General features: G+C 32.5%; 1 protein-coding gene across 2 annotated transcripts; it reads left to right on the forward strand.

Moving 5' to 3' along the window:
• Positions 1-866: 866 nt before the first annotated feature.
• Positions 867-9,985, forward strand: LOC149908512 (neogenin-like). 2 transcript variants are annotated; one of them, XM_090101996.1, is made up of 17 exons: positions 867-1,076; positions 1,512-1,704; positions 1,979-2,082; positions 4,274-4,427; positions 4,689-4,893; positions 4,967-5,153; positions 5,582-5,706; positions 5,787-5,921; positions 6,040-6,237; positions 6,320-6,620; positions 6,704-6,819; positions 6,966-7,177; positions 7,451-7,611; positions 7,681-7,809; positions 8,093-8,265; positions 8,518-8,978; positions 9,300-9,985. In XM_090101996.1, exons 1-17 carry the CDS (start codon positions 989-991, stop codon positions 9,379-9,381), a joined length of 3,024 nt encoding a protein of 1,007 aa, XP_089958122.1. In that variant the 5' UTR covers positions 867-988; the 3' UTR covers positions 9,382-9,985. The 2 variants fall into 2 exon arrangements, with proteins under 2 accessions (XP_089958122.1, XP_089958123.1); XM_090101997.1 differs by having other exon boundaries at positions 8,093-8,247.
• The last annotated feature ends 2,189 nt before the right edge of the window (positions 9,986-12,174 follow it).

Raw genomic sequence — 12,174 nt, forward strand, 5'->3', positions numbered from 1 at the left:
TACTGAGTAATGTAAGGAGAGGTTAAGTAAAAATATTTTAAACATCCCAGAAGTTACATAGAGTAAAAAATGTAGATAAGTAAAAAAAACTACAACCGTTATATTCACTATATCGTATGCGTACCGCCAAATATCCTTACATCCTCTAATCAGGATGCCTGCCCGCAAAACAGTTAGGTAACAAGGGACGTGAGCCGCATCGCTGACTCACAATTGACACGTCCCCAACACGTGTGTGGAATTGGCGGGAGATAATCCTGGATTCAGGATGATGTGACGTCATTTCATTGTGCTCCTAGCCTAGCGTATGGCTAAGTTTGTGTGGCCTCGTGTTCTTTGCGAAGGTCGGTTTGAGAATTTTGAGAGCTCTACCATATTTATGCGATTTTTGACCTTAAAATACTTTAACATAGAGATAATATAAGACACTAAGATTTTTTTTAACATAAAGAGTATTTTTGAAACTTTTCACAATCACAATTCTATTTCAACTGTCAAATTAATTTAATTTGATAATTACTCTATAAATATTTTTCATGAAAAAGCTCAGATCCGTTTTTTTAATGAAAAAGCTGTATTTTATTTTAATCTGTCACTATTGAAGAGCATTTTAATGAAAACTCTCGTACCGCTTGACAAATAGCAGCAGAAATCGCTGCATTTGTAACGTAGAGTCCATTACGTTGAATAACGTTCCGGAAAGGAACGCTGTTTAAATAAAACTGCAACGGAAAAGTCACTGAAAATTTAATTACCTATAGGCTTACCTGCAGTGATTTTCATAAAGTTCACATTGGCAAGTGCGTGGTACTGAGTCGGCGCGAAATAGTATCTATAGTGGGGGGCAGTAAACTTTGGGACGTCAAGCGGGGTGGTTGTGTCACCCGCCGCTGTCACATCGCGATGATCGAATGAACTATTCGCGGAATCACAACAATGAATGATTTGCAGTGAATATGTGTAACCGTGATAAGTGATAAGTGTCAGTATGGTCGCGGGATTTTGTAGTGGTGATAGAAAGTGCAATCAGTTATTAGTACTTTTGAATGTTTTGATTATTTTCGAGGCGTGTTTAGGTATGCGATTTTTATTTATACATCTTTTTATTAATACGTTATTGTAAACAATGAATTAGAGTGGAGTTTTAAATATTAATAGCTAATTATCGTAGTTAGATTGAATATTTTTATATATTTAATAAAAGCATAATATTATAACACGAATAAGAAAATATATTCAGTGATGCATTATAGCCAAATTATAATGAATTCATGATAACAATAACTATCCATACATCCGCTTTTACCTTCCATGATATTTTCGCAACTTTCCTCTAGAGCCAGAGCTTTTGCTCTACCTGAACGTGACTTATTATTTATTATTATAATTTTATCTGTTTCATTGTTATTATGGATTAATTAATTATTTTTGGCTCAATTTCAAAAATGTACCATTTTAATATACAATTATTTAACCGACTTAAATAGACACTAAAGTTCCCATATTTAAAGCCCAAAGCCGGGCTCCCCGTATAAAGGAACATCCAGCTGACACCATAGTGGGGAGAAGCGAACCTGCTACCCTCCGCTGCGTGGCTGAAGGGAAGCCCAAACCAACGATCCTGTGGTACAAAGACGGGAACCCAATTGCACCTACTGACCACCCACATAGGGTTTTACTTGAAGATGGATTATTGTTTCTCAGGTATCATTTGAATATTTTTTTATAATGTTATTGTTTAAATATGTTATAACGGTAGAATATAGGTGACGATTATATTGAAATAAATAAATTATGAATATAGGCGCGAATAAAAAAATAGTTTTTTGTTGTACTGTATAACCGTTGTTCAATGAGTACTCTTTAGTTTTTACCTGTATGGAATACCATAATATTTAATTCTCTTAAAACTTGGTTTAGGGATGTTATATTTCTTTTTAAAGACAAATCCTGGTTCTTTAGTTGGTTATATTTATAGGGTTATGCGTGGTAAGAAGGAGAGTGACGAGGGCGTCTACTGGTGCGTCGCACGTAACACTGTCGGGGAAGCAGTTAGCAAGAACGCGACGCTGACCATTGCAGGTAATGTATTGAGCTTTATGTACTACTATTATAGAGATGGAGCAATGTAATACGTTTATACGTATAAGAAAAAAAACGTTTAAATGTGTTATGGAACGGAAATGGAATATAGTGCGTGTAATTGTTCGTCAATTTGATTGATGATTGAGTAGCTATGCATGTTTATGATAATTTATTAAAGTTTTAAATTACTGCAATCAATAAAGACCACATTAATAAAATTTATTACCTAATGTTATTCACCAGGCTTTCATGTACATTAATAAAAAATGAAGTAGATATTCAATTATTCACCATTCTGTTGTTGTTTGTAATTGTATTGAATATATTATGCATTTTTTACAAATTGTATTTGAAAAATAATTTGACATTGGATTTAGATTAATCAGCAATCTAAAAATCCATAAACAACCAAAATTTTATAATCAAATTGTTTACAGTCTATAAAATTAATATTTGATGCATTTTATTGGAATACACTACACTACATCGAGTCGAGCTTTCGTAACTACCTGTATCTATCATAAACTTTTTTTAAACTAGTCATGTAACTATCGATTATATTATGTTCATTTATTTTAGACAAACAACAGTTAAATTCTGAGTAGATACATAATTAATCATAATTGACACTTCATAGAAGTAATTCTCAGAATCGACATTGCAAAGAGCTTTCGTTAAAAATTAGCAATTGCGAACTATTTTAAGCAGGCGAAAATAATTTCTGTAGACATAACAAACATACATGCTAAATATATTATATATACCTATATAGACTTGCGCATTAGAATTGCGAGTCAATGAACGCTATTTGAATGCATAATGAAGTTTTTTTATAGTTAGTGTATGCTTATCTATTAATATGACATCTCGTATTATGAGGCATGATAAACAATAGATATGGTTGACTTATTGTATCCATTTAATTTTAGAATGCAATTAAATATATAGATATCAATTATTGATATTATTAATTGCTAGAATTAATACAGAAATTTTCTTTTTTGGCATACATTAAAAATGAACGAATACCTAATCCATTGGCTCATTATAATTTAATTATATTTTGATTTGAATCTGACATTTTAATCAAACTCAAGATTTTTTGTATTTTATGTATATTTAATAGATAAGATGTTGGTTTGCATTAATCAGATTTTTATAATTATTTACGCTTTTAGCCTAAATTGTTATTCCATCTTCATTTAAGATAATGCAGTTTCAGATTATATTCTTGCATTCCAAAGTACGCACAAGAGACAACTTTACTTAACTTTTAAATTGTCTTAATAGCTGTGTATTAATTAGAAGTTTTAACGACTTCAGTCTGTACTCTGAAAGCAAGCAAATGCAGTTATTAAAACGTGTGATATTAAAAACAAAATTGCATTTAAGAACAACTAGTGTTTTTAAATTTAATTTGAATAACTTTTGATATTAGAAGATAAAAATTTTTCACTTAGGTACGTACGGTTTTCAATATGCATTAATTTCGTTTTAACTTTAATTAAAAATATTAAAACAAGTGCATTTTTTTAAAGTGTATTGTGTGGTATTAAATTGTTCTTGCCAATGCTGTTGAATATTACGTGCTAAAACTGCTTCTATCCAATTGATATCTATGTAAATTCACATAAATTCCCAAATATGCGGATAAAATGATAGCGAAAAGTATTTGGAGCGATTTTAAATAACTTCACTATTTTTTGTTGGGTTTTGCGGATCGGAGGCGATCAAAATATCATTTCACGCCGGACCGCCATGTTTTTGTTTCATTCGAGAATTTAAATTCTGAATCATGGAAAAAAATACAATATAAACGATACTCATTTGAAACTATATTTTAATGATATAAAATGGAATCTCAATCTATATTTAATACAGTAGACATACCAACGTATTGTATTTTACCAACAATAAATCAACATAAGCGGTATAACTGAATTAATGTTATTAATTGCACTATATTCAATTAATCTAATCATAGCTTTATTCTGTAAAACTAAAATATGCTATAATTAAAATATAATTGCTTACTATTGTGAAGCAGAAATTAATCTTATTTGTACAGTACCTATGTGATGTACAGTACAGTTCAATCAAAGCATTATTGACAGTAACTAGTGTAATATATAGTTACTGTCAATAGATACCGATTACCAATGCAATTTATGAAAAATTGTCTATACAGTGCTCCGCGATGAATTCAGAAACGAACCTAAAGACGTAAAAGTGGCGAGTGGGGAGCCAGCGCTGCTCGAATGTGCGTCACCGAAAGGGGCACCAGACCCCTCAGTACATTGGGTTAAAGATGGACGGACGTTAGATGTTGATGTCAATGGAAGGTATAATATTAATGCGGATTTGAATATTATTGATACGTTATGAATATTCTATTGAGCATGCTAACAATAAAGTTATTGACACGCCAATATCCGATCCTTAATATATGCAAATATTGTCTAACTGTACGTAGGTATCTAATATAATACGTGTAATATCATTTTAATATAGTTGTTTTATTATTGTCACAATAACTTTAAAATTAACAAATAGCGAAACAAGATGATAATGTACCAGTGTATACATTGAGAACCCTTTTCCAGGATAGCAATAGTAGATGGTGGTAATTTAAAGATTATCGAAAGTCTTCCAACCGATAGCGGTGTATATAAATGTGTGGCGTCTAATGTGGCCGGAGAACGACAATCTCGCCCTGCCACATTACTCGTATTACGAAGACCACATTTTCTAGTGAAACCTAATAATATAACGGCACTGATTAACCAGAACGTTGAGTTTCATTGTCAAGTAAGTGAGCTATAAAATTGCAACCGACGATAAAATCAATGCATGCATTTAGTTATGTTTTATTACGTTTTAGGCCTCACCAGAATCAGATGTGTCGGTGACATGGTCCCGAGATAAAGGTCAACTATCTCCATATGCGATAATACGAAGAGGTTCTTTGAGAATTGATAGAGTGGTCTCTTCCGATGCTGGCACTTATACATGTCGAGCTGAAAGTCAAGCGGGAAGTAGTGTTGCTAGTGCAACTCTTACTGTACATTGTAAGGATTTTGATATCATAACTCATAAATACAATATTAAATTATATCATCGCAATGAAAAATTTACAATGTCTCTATTGATGACGTTCTTTCAATTTTTTTATTAATGGAGCCGTTAAATGATTGAATAAAAACAATACTCTAATTAACACAGATTGTCGCTATTTACGAGTAATTAAATAAAGCTCATTTAAATATTTTCAAAGGGCTGTAAAATAAAATAAACGGGCTTATTATTTTGTGCTTGTTATTTTAATGGTTTGGACAAGAAATAAGTTTTACTTTTACTTTTTATGTTATATTAATCTCTTTTAGGGACTTATTGCATTTAATTAATAATGTTAAAAATCGATTACTTAAATTGTTCAAAATATTAATCGGGCACCTACGCAATTAAAAATATATAATTGTATGAACTTATCTTTTAGCTTTACCTCATTTCACACGAGTGCCTTCTGATCAAACTGCTTGGGAGGGAGAATCAGTTTCGTTTCCATGCGAAGCAGATGGTTCACCAAAACCAATCATATTTTGGACAATGGAGGGGTCTCAGGTGAAAATTTTACATCTTTTGAAATGATTTATGGAAATAAACTACCTGAGCTATTAATAACAATGATTGTATTAATGCAGGAACTCATATTTCCAAATTCAGAACACGCTTCGGGATCGCTTTATTTGAATCGAGTTTTGACTCGCCACGCGGGTAGATTGACGTGTGTCGCTGTCAGTGCTGCAGGAAGTGCATTACATACGATTACTTTACAGGTTAGAATCATAATAGGGTTATAAATAAATTAACTTAAAACAAAATTCCATTAGTTTATTCATACCTTTAATAACCCCATTACAAAGTACTTCTATGAATATAAATTTATGTTTTTAGGTCTTAAGAAGAGAAGCGAACTCATTTAATGGTAATCTTGAATCATCATCGCCTCATCCTGATTTAAATAAACCTCAAAATCATCCGCCAATGACACAATACGAACTCGTACAAGCCCGTAGATATTTACAACAAGATGTTCTAGTTTTAAGGAGAGTTGAAGGAATATCATCAACTACACTCAAAATTGTTTGGGATGTAAGAATAAAAAACAGTTATATAAGTGTGTGATATAATATTTTGTGAAGAATAACATGCTATAATTTTTTTATTATTTTAGGTACTAACAGATTACAACGAATATTTAGAAGGCGTAAAAATATGGTTTAATGGAACCTCTTTAAATAAACAACATGCAATAGAATTTCCAGACATACAAACCAATAGTAGTGTAGATAGTTTAATAGAATTAACTAAATTTGAGAATTTCACTATGACTACGGTTCATAATAGTGGATCGTCGAGCCACGTTCTAACAGGGTTGATACCATATGCCAAGTATAACATATTTTTGATGCCATTTTATAAGTTGTTACTTGGAAAACCGTCCAATATGAAGACCGGTTTTACCGAGGAAGATGGTAAATATTACCTACATAGTTTTTCAGTATAAAATTCATGGCTCCTAGTTTTTATAATAATAAATATTATATGATGTCTGTAGTTCCTGCAGCTGCACCGCAAAGTGTCACAGCTGGAGTTATAAATTCAACATCAGCGTGGATTCGATGGGAACCGCCACCAGTTTACGCTTGGAATGGAGATATTTCAGGATATTTGGTTTGTGCACTTTTTTCATTCCTTTATTCATTCATCTTAATAAGGTGTTCTTTCTATGTTTAAAATTGGAAATAATGGCTGACAATTTGTGAATATGTTCTGTGTCTGATTGGTATGTGAATAAATTGTCAAAATTAATTGACTAGATCGAGGTGCGAGTGGGAGGAAGTAATAACGGTCGCGTAGTGGGTCAGATGTCTCTAGGCGCTCGTACACGCGCGGCTGCCGCAAGTTCCTTGCGCGCAGGGGGACGGTATATCGCTAGAGCCGCGGCTGTTACACGCCGGGGACATGGGCCCTTCAGTGCTCCAGCGCAGATTCATATGCTGCCTACTCAGTCGCAGCGGCATTATGTGCAGTGAGTATACTTTAATCATTTGTTTGTTTTTTGCTTGGTTGGATAGGTTATTCTTATGTAAAATGTACTATATCTCTGCAAAAGTAGGAAATAAGTAAATTTTTCAATACAGTTAAGACTCACGGTGGAAAGGTATTTTTTTAAAAGGATAGAATTTCCTAAAGTACCTACTTATGATGTGTATTTTCAGTCACATGCCAAAACAAATTCTGCATCTTTTACATTTATTCAGAATATAAGGATGGATGGTTCAGTTAAATAATCTTGTTTCAGAACGGAGCCAGCCAGAGATAAGGCAATCTTGTCAGTGTTCCAAGAAACTTGGCTTTTAATTTTAAGTTTGATTTTATTGGGAATTATTCTAGTCGGAGGTGGTATTATAATTTATTTACGGCAAAAGCAATCGAAACTGCGGAAGAGTCACAATGCAGCGAGTACGTATAACAGGCCCATATTCATTTTATTTGTCACATTTAGAGATATTAAGTAATACTTTTGAACAGGCACTCCAATTACGAATACTCAACAATGTTTGCTCGGCAAAGAAGCAGTGTGGATGCGAGAAAGGCCTTTGTACGAAACTAATGAGCCGCGGGTTGAAATGCTGAATTGTCATCAAAGTCTTTTACATGGTATGTCGCACATCATCATAATTAACGTTGCTTTATCCTTTTTAAGGCTTTTACTTAAATTTTTCTCATGAGTTTATCTTTTTGTTATCCATACGAAACTGACGAACTCTTTAAAGATTTATATATTTTAACTAACTGAAATAATTAAAATCGTGCAAATATTTAAGCAAGACGTAACTAAACTGTTATCTGTGATTTTATTTCGTGATAGCTGCTTATTTATTTATTATTCAATTCCTTATTTAAGTAGAATCTCGAAAACAAAACAACACTTAATTTATAGGTAGCAACACTATAGGTACGATGACTATGGAAGCAGAATACAGTCTACCTCAACACGCAAGTGCTACTAGCAATATAATCCTACAAGAGGATAGTAGGAAATATCCACCAGAACCGTATGCTTCTAGTGCTATATACAGCGAATTAAATTACCAGGTCAGCAGTCTGATTATTGTAAGATCTAATTTTAATTATTTTTTTAACCGTTTTATTTAGCCTTTTCAATGAAAATATAATTTTGATTGTTGAAATTCTATTTGACTCTTATAATTTCGATTGTTGAAATCAAATTATAAGAGTCAAATAGAATTCAAGTTAAATTAAAATAACATTGTTTTTCGGTATTTTATTCCTTTTGTTTGTTATTGGGAACCTTCCTTAAAACGAATTTGATAAATTATTGATTTTTATTTTATTTTGATGTAGGACCATCACACAGATGCAGAAGATTCCTGCATCAAATGTGCAGTTAGTCCAGGGTCCTATGACAATAGTATGGTTAGATCGTTCGCGGATAGCAATCAGTATTCCAACGAAGAATGTTCCACATGCTGTAGAAGTAGTAGCAATAGTTCAACATTAACTAAGGACTATAGTGATATGACGAAATGTGGTAATGGAGATGACCAAGACATTTCAATAGAAGAGTGTCCTTCGTGTAAAACAGCTCAATCTAAATCATCAAGTCAGCATGATGGTAACAAAGAGTGGACAGAAATTGCTGACGTTGAATATGATTACCCTCAGTGGCAGTGGTTGGCAAGGGAGAACAGTTTTAGACAAGTCTCTCAAGAACCGAGGTACGCGACTCAAGCGAGATCCACAAGAAGTGACCAGAACTGTAGAATGAATCTGTGTGATATTCTTCCACCGCCACCTTACGAAAGGTAAGTACAGCTAGTACGAGAGTCAATTTCGTAATTAACATTAATAATGGATAATTGAAACGTAAATAATAATTAGTAATTATCAATTAATGTTATCACTATTTACCAACTCTTTTTAACTTTAGGCAAAAATCTTTGTTTATCGTTGTTGTCAATGATGTAAATGTACTTTATATCTCATAATTTCCATTATCTTTTTTTCTCTATCTAATTTTTTAACGCATTCATCACAGTTAAAATGTAATTTTCGCCATAGCAGAGTCATATTAAGTGTATTTTATACATCAAATTTGAAAATAACATGAGTTGTAATCTAAACAGGGAATCGCCATATCGAGAAATGCATCCATACGGCACCCAAACTGGTGCCTCGGGCTGTTCAGGACATTCGTACCGGAGCTAACTTATTCAATTAAGAACAAAATATCATTAAAGTGTAATGAAAGCAATAATTATAATAAGTGTATATATAGATTGTATATTATGAAGTGCTAAGGATATCGTTACACCGCTGCACGAAGATGATTTTAATTGCTTTTGATCTCTAACGACTGTTAATGAAGTTTAATTATCCATTTTTGCCATAACTATGCTCAAATATAATCATGTTCTTTATAATAAATAGGTAATCTTGTTAGCGATATTTGTTAGTTGTTTTATCGGCGGTTGTACTGATGGTAACTAAGGGTTGTAGTTTTTGTGAATGTGTTTGCAAATAGACTGCTAAACTTAATGTAGTTCTTAGATTTTATCTCTCTCTAGTGACTGTGATATAGAATAATTTTGTAATTGCATTTTAATTTTGTACATAACTAGAAATATTTGATATCCTTATACAATTTTAACTTTAGTCTATTTATTATAATGTAGCGAAATCGTTTTCGAATGAGAACCAATTTCATAGTTACAAATTTTTCGATCACAGTTGTAGCATTTTGTACTGAATTGAAATTCCTATATATGACAATTTAGTTTGTATATTCTGGTACGTCAGTCAAGTTATTAAATGATAGTATATTTGAGAGCAATTGTTTTATTTTAACCCAGTTATTATTAAAACCTTTTCATTCCAACGTTTTCATTCATAAGTTTTCATATAACATTATGAAAGTATTGTCTATTCAATTTTATCTCTTTTTTTAATGTTATTTTTATGGTTAGAAAAATCATAAGTGGGTATCATGTGGGATACAGCACAGAGTGCTTTAGCACAGACAGACTCTACTTCATATTTTCTGTATAAACCGGATAGTAGGTCACCGGAAAATACGTACTCGTAAGAAGTGAGATTTTAAGATATGCTTTTCAAAGGCTTTGCCTTTTTTTCCGTTGAACAAGAGCTGAATATTTAACAGAAGGTTCTTTGGACGTGAGAAACTAGGTAAATGAAAAAACTATAACGGAATACAAGAATGGTTTTTATGAGCTTTGAGGAATAAAAAAAACACTGTGCTAATTTTCAATATGTGTTTTTTATCACACTTATTTAATCAATGCAGTAGGAAATCCTTCAAATTTCTTAGAATATTAAAGTCTATGGAACGCCAAATTAAAAACCAAGCAGGGAAATTCATCCTGCCGTATAATTGCTCTGTTCCAAATATTATGCTTCCCAGGGAAAACATTGTAACAATTAAAGCCTTAATCAACTTTTCTCGTAAATATCTAAATACGTTTGTGTGGGCATCGCAACCTGCGTGCAACCTTAGGGCGTTGCTATGGCAACAAGTTGGGTTTTCACCCCTATTGCACCCTTGTTATTAATATCTGTAATAATTAAACTTGATTGCATTTCGCACCAGGTGTTGGATGACGCCTCTTGTCAAGTGATCCTATTGTAAGTTTTAATGGAGACGTTTTGAAAAGTCATTACAGATAATCTAATAAAGCAGCGGTAGGTTAAGTTCATTATAATCTGTTAGATTGATTTTTGCTTAGGGTCTTTAATTTTTTATTGCATTTTTACAGCAGTAATACTTTTAGGTTATAGCTTATATTTTTTTTGAATTTGAACTACGTGTACATATTATGTAGGTAGGTACCTAGTATTCCTTCTGTTGACATTAATTTCTCCGTAGCATTCATCTAAATTAATTTTAAGTATGCCTTTTGACTTACCTTTTTCAGCCCACGAAAGAGACGTGTCTCTCGATCACATTTCATAAAAATCATGTTCCTTTGATTTTTATTTTCTTTATTAATCAACACTCCCCTACGTGCGATTTCAAAGTAAAGAGCCCTCTGTCGTGTCGCTAAGTCAAGTGGTGGCTTGACAGAGAAAAATGGAGATGCGGTACGCGGATGAAATTTTACCTTTGTATTTTGATGCGTTTTGTATGAATTTACCGGGAATTGTGGCTTTTAATAAAAACGGGGAAGGAGAATTATTGTATAAATGAAATGCTGTGGTGTGTTTTAAAGTTATCTAGGTTTGAATTGTTATTAAAAATATTCCAAAACACAGCGATGTATGTGATAGATCATAGTCCATAGATGCATATATAATTATTAAAAACTCTACTACTCACTCGTGCCGATGTGAAATTTATTATATAACAACTTTGTAACCACAATTCATACAAATAAATTATCATTTCATTTCATTTCATTACTATTAGATAAAATACGATCTCTTATAATACTTTTCTAGATACGCATGAAGTACTGGTACAAAGAGTGGCAACTCAAATACATCAAACTTACTAATTATAAGATATAAATTCAATACATCCGTACTCCCTAAAGTCACGAATTTTGGAAAATAATTATAAAACTTAACGTAAAATTACAAAATAGCGAGGGTGCATGAATTATCCATTACACAGCGGCTGAAAGTACTTTTAGAACCATAATTTCTACCGGGTTCCGTATATTTATATCCATAGATAACGCCTACAGATGGCTGTGGAGTTTTCCTTCCCAGTTCCCCTAATACTTGTTGAATTATGGTTTCCAATTTCGCCATGTACTCAGGTACGCAGTGTCTTTGAGGTATGGCCGGAATATGTTATTTGATGGATGGTGTCATGCGAACAGATTGTGTGTGGGCTTCTTTTGAAATTGAGCACTGGTATTTAGAGAAAGATTTCATATAGTAGAAGCAGATTAAGACATTAAGTTAGACGGGAGTTGAAAGAGATTCTATAGAAAATATCACATAATCGCTAATGTCATCACTGATTGACGTAAAGGGGCA

The sequence above is a fragment of the Colias eurytheme genome, chromosome 5 (genome assembly GCF_061535395.1).
Source record: "Colias eurytheme isolate Ceu_HAF_F1 chromosome 5, ilColEury1 Martin Lab GWU primary, whole genome shotgun sequence".
NCBI lineage: Eukaryota > Metazoa > Arthropoda > Insecta > Lepidoptera > Pieridae > Colias > Colias eurytheme.